The 16,073-nt window shown below is 40.9% G+C and overlaps 1 protein-coding gene across 3 annotated transcripts in view; it reads left to right on the top strand.

Annotated features, from left to right (window-relative positions):
- Window positions 1-16,073, top strand: part of PRKCA (protein kinase C alpha) — a 193,426-nt gene that overhangs the window by 116,921 nt on the left and 60,432 nt on the right. For all 3 annotated transcript variants that reach the window (XM_080994553.1, XM_080994552.1, XM_080994554.1), the window contains exons 4-5: window positions 7,291-7,402; window positions 11,444-11,572. In XM_080994553.1, coding sequence (XP_080850679.1) covers window positions 7,291-7,402; window positions 11,444-11,572 — 241 coding nt within the window. The remainder of the gene's footprint in view (window positions 1-7,290; window positions 7,403-11,443; window positions 11,573-16,073) is intronic.

Raw genomic sequence — 16,073 nt, 5'->3', positions numbered from 1 at the left:
CTTAGAGGTATGTGGATGAGCCGGAACAAACATGAGTGTTGGGCTTGCACATTCTGCCTCCCCTCTCCTACACATGTGTGGCTGAGAGGAAGGCTTCATAAGAGTTCATTTCGTTTTAACTAAATACTGGTTTTAGTGTTATCTTTATCTAATATGGTCCTCAATTTAGAGCAAACTTTGGTTAGTTTCATAACAAGTAAGTTCTGGAATATTAAACTAATCATAGTTCCTTTTAAACTAGGATCTATTGCTTTATTAGAATCTATGACCAGGTTCTTCAAAACTTAGCCAAAATCCTCCTCCAATTCGTATGCTTCTCTTGGGGTTGCCCTTATAGTGCTAATCTCTGGTTTAGCATCATGTGCCATAGAATTGTGCAGCCATAGAATCAGAAGGCTGAAACCTGAACATTACTCAAGTGACAGGCTGTATCTCTGATAGTGTTCTAAATACTGAACACGATAAATTGAGACCACAATTTTAGATATCAGACTAAACAGAAAAAACCATTGTTAAATAAAACATGATAATTAATCAGCTGTATTTAAATCATCTTCTAAGATCAAAACTTCAGTGCTGTCATTTTATTTTTTGAAAGTATCCTTGGAATCAAAGCTATATTTTCAGGAACAACATCATGGGGAAGATGTTTCTAGGACAAGAGTTATTTTTGTTATTATTATTATTATTGCTATTGTCAGGAGGTATAATGTTGTTAGTATGATTCCATTAAATTTCTAGTACTAAAATGCTGGTTTTTGTATGTTAAATTTGGTATTATGTTGTTGTTGCATAATTATGAAATTGTTTCTGCCATGACTGGTTTTGATTTTGTATTCCTTTTCTCTCAATTGAAAACTGCTTTGAGCATGATTGTTTTTGTAGAAAGGTGGCATATGAATAAAATTATGCTGATGCTGAGGTTTGTATGTAACAATCACTGTGCCCTAAACAATGCTTTTAAAAGCCTACATCTTGAAAACACTGAATGTATTATTTTTCTCAGAAATAGATTGTATGTTAGGTGTTCATATTAGTTGTAGCTGCATTATAGAGCTCCAGCTTTTGAGTTGCTTAATTTTGTATTTGTGCATTAAATTGGCATTATGTTGGTTGTTGTTTTTTTTAAAAAATGATAACTGGAAAGTGGCATGTTTCTGTTGTATCAACTGCTGGCAAGCTCTGTATAAATCAGAGATGGGTAGACTTCAGGGTTGTAAGATTTAGGTTTTGTGTTGTTTTATTAAACTGCCAGAATTTGGTTTCCGGTAGCAAAATGGAAACTGAGCTCATTGTCTTTTCGCACAAAAGTTGGCCCTTGCTTAGCACTTGATTACCAACAGAGCGGAAGAGAAGTGTATGCACAGCTTTTACGAAGGGTGTAACACATTATCCTCCTTGGGTTGTCTTCTCTCTGCTGGTTGTACTTCCATTTCACTGCTGGTTTTCTCACACCCTTGTCCCGGGTGTAGATCTTCACTCTCCCCTTCTTCCCTAGTGGTGGTGGGACAGCCACCATTTTGTGGTTCACCTCAGGTGCCAACATGTCTTGGTGTTAGTGTGAAGAATCTGTGGGAATAGAGGAAGGTTGTCCAGTGTGTTGCCCAAGGGCCACATGTGGCCCTTAGTGCCCTTTTCTGTGTCCCACAGCAACATTTGATGCCTCCCAGCCCTTGCACTGCTACCCCAAAGCTGGTCTTTGGCAAGGAGGTGCAAGACTAACAGGGTCCTATATTCCTCCCACCTCCTTCTCAAAGCCCTAGTTAGTGTTCTCCAAGCTTTGGGGAGGAGGTGGGAGGGCCTTTGTGCCACCTTCCAAATCCAAGCGTCTTGCTTACCTGGCTTTGGGAAGGTAGTGCAAGGGCTTGGGGGGGTGTCAAATTTTGACACCCACCTACCCACCTTGTGTGACAAGGCAGTGTGTGGCCCATGGGTTCCGTGTTGAAGTACTCTTGCAGCACACTTGGTATGAAAAGTTGGGCTGCCCTGGAATAGAGTAAACACAATTTTGCAAGTTTCAAAGGTGGCTAAGCTAATACACTTAGTCCTCTGTATAATTTTCAGTAATGCAACCCTTGCCTCTCACTAAATGGTAAACAAACAAAAAACCGCTTAGTCTTGGTATTTTAAGTTTATTTCATATGGTCATTGCTTTCCCTCTCACTGGGAAAAAAATGTTTTTTTTACTTCTTCATTTAAATTATCTTGCCCTCAAGGAGCCCAGTTTTTAGGGTTTCTAAAATGCTTCCTGTTTTTGTTTTTTCTTCAACACCTGCAAGTTCATTAAAGTATAAAGTGTCACTTTTCAACAAACCGTTACATCTAATACAAACAGATATCTATATACAGTGGTACTTCGGGTTACATATGCTTCAGGTTACAGACTCTGCTAACCCAGAAATATTACCTCGGCTTAAGAACTTTGCTTCAGGATGAGAACAGAAATCGTGCAGCGAGGGCACAGCGGGAGGCCCCATTAGCTAAAGTGGTACCTCAGGTTAAGAATAGACCTCCAGAACGAATTAAGTACTTAACCCAAGGTACAACTGTATAGATATAGATATAGATATAGATATAGATATAGATATAGATATAGATATAGATATAGATATATAGATATTCATTTTTCTTACTATAGTTTTCCAGTAAATAGTTGTGTGCTGTTTTTATATCCTTAATAAGGGTAAAGCTATGATTGTCTACATTACCTTTCTTCCATCTATGCTTTTGAGCAACTGTCATAGAAGCCATATGTCAAGCTTTAGAAGTTACTTTTTTTCAGTGGCAGCATCTGCCATCTTGGCACCATCCACAGAACTTTCAGGCAATTCTGGAAATGTCTGGAGATCTGCTGTGATTCTGCTTCCTGATAGGTGGCTGCCCTGGCATTTTATCTGCTGCTCTTTCCTTGGCCAGAAAAGTATCAACACTGAGGGATTAAGTCAATAGAAAAAGAGAGAGGATACACCTAAGGTCTTAGTTCAAACTAACCTTTTAAATAGCAACTATGTAGAGTTAATATGAAACAGGTTTCTTACTTTATTTTTGTAAGCTGTGCTTTAGGAAATAATAACTGGAGAGGAAGTTATTATAAGCTTTGACCCTGGCACCAAAATGCCGCAAGCAATCCTTTCAGTAATAGTAGTGTTGCAGAAGAGACTTGCTGTGTTAACGTTCTGCTGCCCCAGTCTTTTTCACCTCTTCATATGGTAATGACACTCTTCTTTAAAAAAATAAATTAATTAAAAAATAAAACAACCGGTAGAAATGTGTTACCACATACCCTTTTGTGTGTTTCCATGAAGTTTCAACATCATTATTGCTAAATAGTTTCTCCTAATTAAGGAAGTATGCAGTGTGACTTCTTTGAAATTGAGAATATGGGCCAATCACTTCCTTTACCAATGCAGGGCACGCTCCCTTTTTTATAAGCTTTCCATCTTTAGAACGAAAAATAATATTCAATGTAAATCTGTTAAATGTCTAACACTGTATCATACCGGATTTCTAAAACGAGTGCAAATTGAAATGATAGCCAAGCATCCTTTGAGTGCACCGTCAAATCTGTGGTCATGTACATAATATCTGTGCTTTAAGAGGAAAGTCTGATAAGCGCCTAGGCCCCAGGCAGCCCTTTAAGACATGTTGATACCCATTCTAAGATTGTTCTCACTTGCATATCAACAGTTTCCCACACCCCTGTATGCTAGTGATTTCCAGTGCATCAAGGAGGAGCCATAGGCGGCTAAACCCAATTCCTAGTTCAGGAATGAATAAGTAGCTGTGACACATAAACAAAAAGCAAACAAACCCATTGTATGAGGCCTTGGTGACTTCACCATTCACCTGATAGGGCATGGGAATTGCTTTAGGTCCTGTGGAATTGCTAGCATCCATAAGGGCATTTCTGGAGAACATTGCCAATTGTTAAGAAGCGAGTAGAAATACAAGACATTTTGTAATGCTTTTTGGAGGCACCTTCTTGTACCTTTTAAGCAATTGACCAGATTCAGTGGTTGAACGGGGATTATTAAGGAAGGTCTAATGAAAGGATTCTGCATTAGAAAATTAGAAGCCTACCTTGGTTGGCTCTTTTCCAGATGTGAAGTTCTTGTACTTCCCTGATGCCAGATGTTCAGAGGAGAGTGAAGGGGAGAACTTAGCAAGGAGGCCACTGCTGGATGAGCTTCAGTGGCTTCCTTACATTTGTCAGTGCTATCTTTGTTCCCTCTGGGAGTTTTTTTGGAGGGTTGCTTATGAAAATTTACATTATTACAGTTACAGAAAGTTCTGGACCAGAGAAAATAGTGAAGTGTAGCTTGCCCTCATTATAATAAGTGCAGAGATCTCAGCACTGACGTGCTGGTTGCCATATGCCTCAGACATCTGTTTGGCAATTTTTGTTCAAAGAAATATCATTTGTACCCACTTATTATTCACTTGTTTAGGTTAGGGATGGAGAACCTGCTGCCCTCCAGATGGTGGTGGACTACAGCTCCCATCATCCCTGATCATTGGCAATTTTGACTAGGACTGATAGGAATTAGAGTCCATGTGGACTAAAGGTTCCACATGCATACCTCGTGTTTTATTGTTGTGAGTCAACTTGTGAATCCCTTGGGGTAAAGGTGAACTACATGAAAGTCACATGTTGAAAAATGATAGAAGATGCTACCTGTTGAGAACAAGTTGGACAGACACCAATGTAAAAAATAATTGTTTTTATTAGACTTCCCTATATGTTGTTCTGCCTCCCTCTAGAGGGGCATGTAGGTATTTTAGACACTTCTCAGTTTAGATATTCTTTAATGTTTTGAAGATGAAAAGAAATCATTCACTGAAAGATCTGCACCGTTAGTGGCATGAAAAAACATATACAACATATCCCCTCTCTAGGGACTATTGTTGCATGTGTATAGGGCAGCTTTGGGGTGTGGACTGTATGTGGTATGGGACTTAAAGGAATAAGTGGTCTTTTGTCCACAGAAATCTGAAGTATAGTTGTCTGGGGACAAGAGATGAAGCATTTGTTATTGGGCAATTGAATTTGGCTTCATGGAGCTAATTGACAAGGGTTTAAATATCACATCTAATTTATCTTGCATCTATTTTGATGTTGTTTCAACAATGCAAAAACACAATATTAAAATCAGTTTTAGGGTGGATTCTAAAAGCATTCATCTCAGGTGTCAAATCCTAGTGTTAATGAGATACAACCTTCAGCATATGATGAAAGCTGTATGATGGCAGTGTCATAAGCCTCTCTTCTTGCATGGAGGGAATGCCACAGAGAATCCGTTCTCCTGGGCTGCCACCTCCCAAGTCTCTGATGTGGAGCCACCTGAGAGATTCTGTAGGGAAGGAGATGGTCTTTTAGGTATTTCAGGTAGTTATTTAGGGCATTAAGCAGTGATGTGAGCACCTTGAATTGGGCAGGCAACCAGTGCAGCTGTTGTAAAACAAGGGTTATGTGAGTTCTAAATAATCATCAGTTTCAAGTTGTCTTCAGGGGCAACCTCATAGAGAGTGCATTGCAATAACCTGGTCTGGAAGTTACCAGAGCCTTGAGTACATTGACGAGGTTATCTCTATCCAAAAGGGGCTGTAGATGGCAGACCAGTTGTACCTGGAAATAGGCACTCCTAGCCATCAAGGCCACTTATTTATGTATGTATTTATTTCATGAAATTTAAGCACTGCTCGATTGTAAACCCTCAAAGTGGTTTACAAATTGATCCCGTGACAATGTTGGACCCAGGAGTGCCTCCAAGCAACGGAAGAAATTAAGTAGATGATTGCGCACCAGAGCTTTCGGCACAATAAATTAATGTCCAAGCCTCTAGAGACCTCTCTGTTCTTTTGCTGCTGCAAAGAAATTTGGGAGCTCTTCTGGAACTTCACTGGTCTGCAGCAGAAATGTTTCTGTCCCACGGTAGAGAAATGAGTTCTCTGTCCCTAATAATGCTCCAGATCTGATGCATGTGAGGTTGTATTTGCCTCCTTCTTTTTGCCTCCATATTATATTGTTATACTTAATTTGGACCTGCGTTGTATCATCGTGGGGCATTTTATTGTTTGTTCCTGCAAAATGACCTTCTGCTTTTGTAAATAGAGCTGAACAAAACCTGCTACTTTATGATCCTGTAATAGTACTTAAAATATAACTCAATATAAATATTTGCAAATGAATTCATGGTCCAACTGAGATGCATCTTGTTGCCTAGGAGCTACATTCCTGATTTCAAACTTTTCTTTCCAGCTTTGGCTGAGAGAGAGCTGCTAGATTTCTCTTCCTTTCCCTCTCTGTTCTCTTCTATCCTTATATATTGCTAACAACAACAATAACAATAATAAGAAAATAAGGCAGATGAAACTGCTACTATAGTATCTTTAAGAAGCTGCCTTATCCCAGGTCAGAATATTTGTCTGTTTCATCCAGTGTTGTCCTCTTTGTCTGTGACTCTCTCCAGGGACTTGGGCAAAGTCTTTTCCATCTCCTGCTAGGTGACACTGCAGGAGATGCCAGAGATTTGAAGCTGGATCCTTCTATGCACAAAGTTACCACTGCGCTACAGATTTTGCTGTATATAAATGCACCCCTGTAGGTCAGCTAATGGAAGGGAACATGATGTCTCTTATTCTGTGTCCGTCAGCTGTACGTCAGATTCCTAGACTGTTAGAAGGGGGGGGGGGTCTTGTCCCATGAGGGACCACACTAGCTTTCCCTCCCCTCTTGCCAACTATAGGGCAGTTGAGAGCTGATGGAGCCAAGCTGTGCTGCTTGTTCTGGAATGTGTTTCTCTTCCTGTGACTAGTTCAAATGCTGAGCAAAAGAAAGGAGGCAATAACTATATACCTCTCTTTCTCCCTCTTGCAAACACACAAAATCTAAAGCAGGATCTTAGCTTTTGTCTTGAAAAAATGTAAAGCACAGTTCACACATGTAGGCAAACATACAGGTGGCTGGTTGAATGAAGCAGAACCATATGGGAGCCGTTCTGCATACTTATGCTCACAAGTGGGGATTGGCTCCCCATGTGGTTCTGGCTATTTCCACCATGATAATAAAAGTTGTTAAAGGAGGGTTCCAAGGTCCACGTTGCAGGAGTCACATGCCACAGTGCCACAATGTCATAATGTTCAATTTCAGGTGGCCACCTAGGTACCAGATTTCGGTTATTGCTATGTTGTATGATGAGATTTAAATGAACTTTTCAGCACTATGTGAAGAGTTATGTGCTTTTATTTCTGAAATATGATTTGACACCTGATTTCTGCCTTCTTCCTTAGGATCCCAGAAGCAAGCACAAGTTCAAAATCCACACGTATGGAAGCCCAACATTTTGCGACCACTGTGGGTCATTGCTTTATGGACTTCTACACCAAGGGATGAAATGTGACAGTAAGCGAAAACACCATCCACCTCATGCTATTAAGAAAGATTTTTTTAAAAAATGAATGAAACCATTAGGCACTGACCAACTTCTTGGCAGGAAAATATTGCTTCAGTTACTGTTAATTGCAAGCATGACTGTCCATTTCAAATTAATATTTGAGCACATCTGGCAAAATACCATATATGAAAGGAGCTTTCTCCAGTGTGGATTTTGCTATTGCAATATTTTAATGGAAACTTACTGGAAGAAAGAGCTACTACTTTCAATCAGCGGTTGAGTTGGAACACTGTGGTCAAAAACCCAAGCATTAAAAAAAATATTAAATGCAATTTGTGGCTTCATAGTTCTTTTCTGTACTGTCTGCTCAACCATTCTGCTGTCTTCATTACTTCTAACTTCAGTCTTCCTTAAACCACGATCGTGGAGACTAGGACAGTGTTTCATGTGGCATGTCCCTTCTTGGATGGGTGGTGGGAACCGGTTTGCGACGCCCTCTAATGGAGGAGCAGTACCCATTCCCAACACTTGGGCCTCAACCTCAGTTTCTTCTGGGGAGAGCAAACACTTGCCAGAGGAGTCACCATTCTTGAGTCTATTTCACTCAATGGTTCCTAGCACCAGGCTTTGGCTGGATGCAGAAGATGAGTATATGATCCTAGGGTCAGAGGTAGTACCAACCATGGTTCAAAAGAAAACTGGAGTCGTGCCCAAGCACTTCAAAGAACCTGGCTTGTCAAGCGCTTGGGAAGTCATTCCTTTGAAAGAAGCTTTCAGTCAGTGTCCCAACACGACTATTGCAGAAGAAGAGTTACTCTGAAGAAGAAGCAGATGCAGGCATGTACCTGTCATTATGAAGACATAGAGAAAGGCATAAATGTAAGAGGAATCACCTTCCAAAGCACCAGTGATTGGGAAACCACTAAGAGAAATTCTGCAGTTCCAATGTGCCTTTGTTGTCTGCACCACTGTGGTAGCTTGAAGTGGAGGGCAATGCTGACCTGCTCTCTACAGCCCCAACACTGCAGATAACACTCACGGGCACACCATTTACTCATAGCATTTTAATACCCAGAAATAGGGCTCAAGGTATTGATCATTTTGTCTAAAGGCCCATGTTTCTTTTACCTGTAGCAATCTAGTAGGGATCCAGTTCTCCTAGAGCCATCTCCACTGTTCAGAATACGGCCAATACTATAGGAATAGGAATTTCACTACTGTACCTCAAATTGGTCTTGGGGGGTCTCAAGAGGAATTTCACCTTATTGGGACCAGGCATTGAAGGTCTGTATGGCATTAGCCATGGTAGTCTAGTTCTACCTCTTAGAATGCTTTGTACATTATCTAAAATAGTCTTTCCCAACTCAGTGCCCTCCAGATGTTGTTGGACTACAACTAACATTAGTGCCAGTCAGCATGGCTAATAGTTTGGAATCTCAAATATTATTGTAGCATGTCAGGTTGTAGCACAAGCTAATCTGCTGTTCCTTTTGGAGATGCAAGACTAGTTATAACAGTTTTTTAAACTAAAAGCAGCTGTTGCCAGGAAGTGCACAAACATTTGTTTTTGAGTTGCACTCCTCTTCAATAGCTTTAAAAATAGTAAGCTCTCACATATGACTAATGATGGCTTACAAGCTATTTGGGGATTCCTTCGAAGTCAGTATTTACTGAGACCAGTGATAAGATTAGCGTCTGAAGAGGAGTCAGAGGCTCTCATCCAATATATTCCTGTCTGGGAGTCTCTACTTTACTTCTGATATTTGACATTACTATTAATCCCATTTTCTGTGTTAGATGTATACACATCACAAAGATCCCTGCACCTCCAGGTATTCTTCTCCATCGTTGTCTGGTGTACATCGTGGCAAACCAGGACACCAACTGTAATTTAAAGTCCTCAAGATCTTTCTTTCTTTCTTTCTTTCCTTCCTTCCTTCCTTCCTTCCTTCCTTCCTTCCTTCCTTCCTTCCTTCCTCCTTTCTTATTTACTTACTGGCCAGCTTTGAGAGAAGCTATTTAGGTCCATCTCACTCTTCTTCATATGGAAGTAAACCAGAGCAGAGACTGGAGAGTATTGGAATCCAGCAACATTCGGAGGGCCACAGATTCTGTACCACTGCATTAGAACTTCCTGTTTCAGATATGCCTGGGCTTATTTCCACACCATGCATGGCAATGGTGTCTGAAGTGTTGTCAGCGGTGGAGATGAATCTCTGGAGGTGCAGGGATCTTTGTGATGTGTATACCTCTAAGGTGGAAAATGGATGAATAGTAATGTCAAATATCAGAAGAAAAGGGGAGAGGGTCTTCACAGACAGGAATATATTAGATGAGAGCCTCTTACTCCTCTTCAGACACTGGTCTTATCACTGTTCTCAGTAAATACTGACTTCTAAAGGTAAAGGTAAAGGGACCCCTGACCATTAGGTCCAGTCGTGACCAACTCTGGGGTTGCAGCGCTCATCTCGCTTTATTGGCCGAGGGAGCTAGCGTACAGCTTCCGGGTCATGTGGCCAGCATGACTAAGCCACTTCTGGCGAACCAGAGCAGCACACGGAAATGCCGTTTACCTTCCAGCGGTACCTATTTATCTACTTGCACTTTGATGTGCTTTCGAGCTGCTAGGTTGGCAGGAGCAGGGACCGAGCAACGGGAGCTCACCCCGTCGCAGAGATTCGAACTGCTGACCTTCTGATTGGCAAGTCCTAGGCTCTGTGGTTTAACCCACAGCGCCACCCGCGTCCCACACCAACTTCTAAGGAATCCCCAAATAGCTTGTAAGCTATAATTCATCATATGTGAAAGCTTACGATTTTAAAAGCTACTGAAGAGGAGTGCAACTCAAGAAAAATCAAGAAAAAGAAATTGCATGGAAATGGTTTCTGTGAATATTTGGCTGCTCCCTACTCCCCCCCCCCCCCAGTAATAGGAAAAGGGAGTGTTTTTCCCTCCGTGGATTCTACCAGAAACTTCTTCCTGCCCCAGCACCAAGTCAGAGAGACAAGCCATGTTGGATAAGAATGAAATCTTACTGTCTTGTTCTTTGCTAGGAAGCCATGGTTTTCTTTCCTATCCATCCTAGTCCCTATCTGATACAGGGTTTTTTCCCCCATACATGCAAGTTACTCTTATAAATTATCTTAATGATATTTCCATGTATCATGTAGTCATAGTTCTTCTGCCAGACACTTTCTTCATCCCTTTCCTTGTTCTTGACATTCTCAATTGCATTTCTCTTGATATTCTGCCCTTTCTAATCTTCTCTGTCCTTTTTAAGATCTCCTGGCAGATGTTTGATCAACTTAAGTTTTGCCACATCTTAGGCAGAGTTTGTTGTCTTCAGTTCAAATCCATTCCAGTTTTTGATGCCACTTCTGACACTAAAGTCTTTTCCAATCAGCTTGGTGAATTGGAATGTTGTCTTTGGTTCTGAGCCCATCTGCATCTTACACACTGTCTGGTAGTTCCAACACACAGAGACACACAGAAACACATCTCTAAGGCTACATGTTTCAACGGATGTGCGAAGTGGGAGGGAGCAATGGCTCTATCCTTTCACTTCTGGATGTTCCTCCACTTAAAACTGCCTTTCCACAAACTGCTTATTTTGCCTATACGGAAAGGATACAGTCACAGGATCTTGTCTTAATTTTAAAATCATTAACACCTTACCTTGTTTTTTTACCGTTTTAGTATAATTATTCTAGATTTTTCATTGTTTCCACATATTTTACATTGTTTTTAACTCTACATTTAATAGTATACTTAATGTATTTTATTGTGTTTTATGTGCTTTCTTTTCTTCTTATCTTCTTTACTGGTCATTGACCAAATTTTGGCCATAATTCATATGGAACAAATCGGTCCTGCCATAGGGGCTATGAACTCACAGATTTCCAGTACTCACCTAAAGAAGTAGTTTGGATAGATCTGCTGTTTGCTGTGATTGGTTTTTGTAATGCAGTACAGTCACAATCCTTAGGATTCTACCCATCGCCAATGCTACGTAATGTAAGATGTCGAATTGTCTCCTTTCTGATCTACAGCCTGTGATATGAATGTTCACAAGCAATGCGTAATAAATGTACCCAGTCTTTGCGGAATGGATCACACAGAAAAAAGAGGAAGGCTCTATCTGAAGGCTGAAGTGAATGGTGAAAAGCTTGAAGTCACAGGTAAGAAAGCTGCAAGCCTCATTATGGAACTCCTATTGGTTTGGTAGTATGTCTGCTCATTTGCATTTAATAGCTTACGTCAGCACAATAATAACATTTTATAGCATTGCTTTAGTCTGGTCAATAAGCCCAATAGCTTGTGCATGGCTACACACAGTTGGCTGCACACAGTTAAAACTGGCTATTCACGCAATCCACATTACAGCCTAGTAGGTTTTTCATCACATAGATAAATGACTTCAGATGCTGAACACACATTAAGAAACCACTGGAATTCTGCACCATCCACCACCCCTGAAGACAGCCGTTTCCTGTTGCCGCTGTGCCGTTTGCTGATGATTTGGCTTGAGACATTTCACCAAGGCAGCATATAAAGTACAATTGGTATAGTACAGTGGTACCTTGGGTTACATACGCTTCAGGTTACATACGCTTCAGGTTACAGACTCCGCTAACCCAGAAATAGTGCTTCAGATTAAGAACTTTGTTTCAGGATGAGAACAGAAATCGTGCTCTGGCGGCGCAGCAGCAGCAGGAGGCCCCATTAGCTAAAGTGGTGCTTCAGATTAAGAACAGTTTCAGGTTAAGAATGGACCTCCGGAACAAATTAAGTACTTAACCCGAGGTACCACTGTATATGTGTGTGTGTGTGTGTGCGCGCACGCGGTTTGCGATTCGCCGCTTCTGCACATGCGCATGATGTTATTTTGCGTGTCTGCGCATGCGCGAGCGGCGAAACCTGGAAGTAACGCTTTCTGGTACTTCCGGGTCACCACAGGACGTAACCTGAAAGAATGTAACATGAAGCGGACGTAACATGAGGTATGACTGTACATAGTTTTGAAAACTCCCCATGTTTCCCAAAGATCTCAAAATCACAAATAATCAATAAATGTAAACTAATGGTGGGAGTCACCAGGCAAGCCTTCTCGGTGGAAGCTCTACTTGACGGCTTCCACTTGCGCAATGTGGCTTTCCCCCTCCCCTCCCCCGTTGGCCTCCTGCACCCCTCAAAATTGGTGAGGGGTGTGTGAGAGAACTCCAAAGTGGGAGGAGAAAAGGGATGAAGGTTCCATCTGACAAACTTATAGGAATTCGACATAGCGCAGCAATAAATTCCACCCCAAATAATTATTTTTGGAAATCCTGGAATTATGTCTTGCCTTTCTGAATGTTTTGCTACATCTATCATTGAATTCTTACACAAACGTTAAACTTGAGATAATATATATATTTTTAACTTCTTACTTGCGCAACCGCTTGCTTTCGCTGGGGCTTATATTTCTTCTCTTGCCTGTACTGTAGCTTCACCATCAAGAAGAACTGAGACTAGCTATTTGTTATTAAGGCTTGGATCTAAAACAAAGGCTCACAATTAAAAAAACACTTAAAATATTTATAGTTTAGTAACTTTTTATTTTGGCACTCTTCTCCAAAACAAACGTGCTGGGTTATAAAATATTCTTAATACTTACAAATTTGGCAACTTGTCATCTCACCCACACTGACCTTTACTGGACTGTATTTCAAATAGAGTTTAAAAAAATAAAATAAACACAATTCTTGTGACAGCAGTTGGTACACCCAGTTATTTAATGTGTTTACAGAGAAGAATTTCCAGCTTGAAATTAATTGCTCTCTGTACTTTGCAATGGCTGTTTGTTGTGCTTATACAGTGTATATAACTTTGTCTACTTTCGTGGCATGTTTTCGTTGTGGATGTGCCAGCAGTCTGATTTTTGAAAGCACAGGGTGGCACTCAGTGTAGCCATAAGTTGATATAAACCTGGGGGTCGAGGTCCACTTGTGCCATGAGACTTTCCCACCCTTTCTACCCCCTAAATCCATTCCAGGTGTAGCCCCAATCCTCCAGAGAAGATTTAGGGGGCACAGAGATGGGGAGGAGAGAGTGACAGGTTTTGTTGTGCAACTGGACCTCATTCTGCACACACAACAACTTAGTTGAATCCTGCTCTTAGACAATAAATGCTAGTAAAAAAATAGCAACAGAGGGTAAAGGTAAAGGGACCCCTGACCATTAGGTCCAGTCGTGGCCGACTCTGGGGTTGCGGCACTCATCTCGCTTTATTGGCCAAGGGAGCCGGCGTACAGCTTCCGGGTCATGTGGCCAGCATGACTAAGCCGCTTCTGGCGAATCAGAGCAGTGCACGGAAACGCCGTTTACCTTCCCACTGCAGTGGTTTATCTACTTTGATTTATCTACTTGCACTTATCTTTAATTTATCTACTTGCACTTTGATGTGCTTTTGAATTTCTAGGTTGGCAGGAGCAGGGACCGAGCAATGGGAGCTCACCCTGTCACGGGGATTTGAACCGCTGACCTTCTGATCAACAAGTCCTAGGCTCTTGTGGTTTAACCCACAGCGCCACCCATGTCCCATGCAACAGAGGGTAGTTTGGAGCAAATGAGATTAGATGCTTTTTCTGTGGAGACCTAAGGAGCTGCCAGAGCTGGTGACTTGGGTGCAGAGTTCCACTCTACTTATGGAATGCTCTCACTGGAGGAAGTGGGGAAAGGTGGTTTCTCCAGTTTATCTGTGCTCCTTATAGTTCCCTGCAAATCTGCTTGGGACTATTGGAGACCATCTAGAATTATGTGGGATGTTCTGTTAGGGGCTGCAGGGGTAAGGAGAAATTCCCTTGCCTCACACTTGCCTTCAGCTGAAGGCATAGCTGTCAACTTTCCCCTTTTCTTGTGAGAAATCCTATTTGGAATAAGGGAATTTCCCTTTAAAAAAGGGAAACGTTGACAGCTATGGCTGAAGGGATCTACTGGATCTTCCATGACTGGAAGCAATCCATCCGTTTGTGGAATGACCATCAGAGGGCCTAAGTAGATGTGTGACCACATTTAACGTGTTCAAGTTCTTTCCTTCCAAATCTTTACCACAAAATACATAATTCTACTGTCTGATCTAAGTCTGGTATTAAATCTAATACATCACACCAGCTCTCAGCTTTGTAGAAAGCTACAGCCTTGGACCCCACTATAGGAAAGCTTATTATTTTGACTTGCCTCTCTCTTTAATTAGGGTATTGGATTCTCTCATTTCCACCTCACATATACACCTCTAGAATTAAAGACCAGCTCTGGCCAGATATGTGAATTCCTTTTTCTCACCCTTTCTCGCCCCTTTACGTTCGTTTGTTTTCTTGAAGCTGTTTCTTTGCTTTTGTAATTATTCTTAATACCAGGAAATGTTTTTAAAAAGTGAACAGATACAATTTTTTTGCCCATTTTGTGCTAAAAATGCATGCTGTTAAATATTACTGCTGGGTGGTACTCAGGCTAATAAAAATGCTTTCTCTTCGGCTGTATTGGCATATCTGAAGCAATAGCCCATGAAAATGCAAAGCATGTTTTCTGCATTCTCTGGGAAATAGCATCATTTATCAGCTTAGTGAGTGCAAAGCATTATTAGGGTCTGTTTCTGTTAATGCACCAGTCGGAAGTTGAATTTGCGCTGAGCTAGCAGGCTGTTTTCTATGGTCCATCTATTGCTTTCAGTTCCAAGGTTATTATTTCCAAGGCAATAGTAAAATAATAAAAATGTGTCATATATATACACAATTTGTGTGATGTGTGTATGTATATAAAATAAAGCATTTATTTCTGATTTATTGTGTGTTTGTATATATACACATGCACACCCCTTGAGTCTGGCAGGGCTATCTGTGGCGTGCTTTTGTTCAATTATAATTATGATGTTTCAGCAGTTATTTTGAGAAGGAGTTGCACCCATACTGGAAAATTGCACTGGATCCCTAAATTTAATTTGTCCTGTGCTCTAGATAGGGAAGTATACAGTTATACCTCAGGTTACAGACTCTTCAGCTTGCATTTTTTCAGGTTACGGACCGCTGAAACCTGGTCGTGCATATATATATATATATATATATATATATATATATATATGAGAGACCTTAGAATTCCTATGACATATGATAATAATGAAAGTTCTCTTAACCTACCCCACAGTGTATGCACTAAGAGGAAATTAAGAGAGGGTTTTTGAGTGTCAATTAGTAGACTTTGCAACATTCTCACTTCTCTGCTTGAGAAGAAGCAATAAAGAATCCAGAACCTGTAAGCAGGAACGTTTTAATTAAAATTTGAAGGAGCCTTTATTAATGAAACCTCTTGAAATGAGTTTATCTCAGAGAAACGGCAAGTAGTTGGGGATAATGAAGTGAGAGGTAGACCATTCACTTCTGTGAAATGGGGCTTGCTTCTGAGTAAACATTACAGAAGGATGATGACCATGAGGCAGGGTAACACTGGTAAATATTGCATTACATTGTGCTGTTTAGAACCTCCATTTTAATTCTGTTTGCAGCTTATGGGTAACAGTGCTAGGGGACTCTAGTGTGGAAGCTACATAAAATGGATTAAGCATCTTTTTCATTTTCTTCGTTAAACTTTTTGCATTCATGAACTATTGAAATTGGTTCTAGTGTTCTTTGACCACCATATTCTGCT

This window comes from Podarcis pityusensis, assembly GCF_964106645.2.
Source record: "Podarcis pityusensis genome assembly, chromosome: 2".
Taxonomy (NCBI): Eukaryota; Metazoa; Chordata; class Lepidosauria; order Squamata; family Lacertidae; genus Podarcis; species Podarcis pityusensis.
This window is presented reverse-complemented; position numbering and strand designations above follow the sequence as displayed.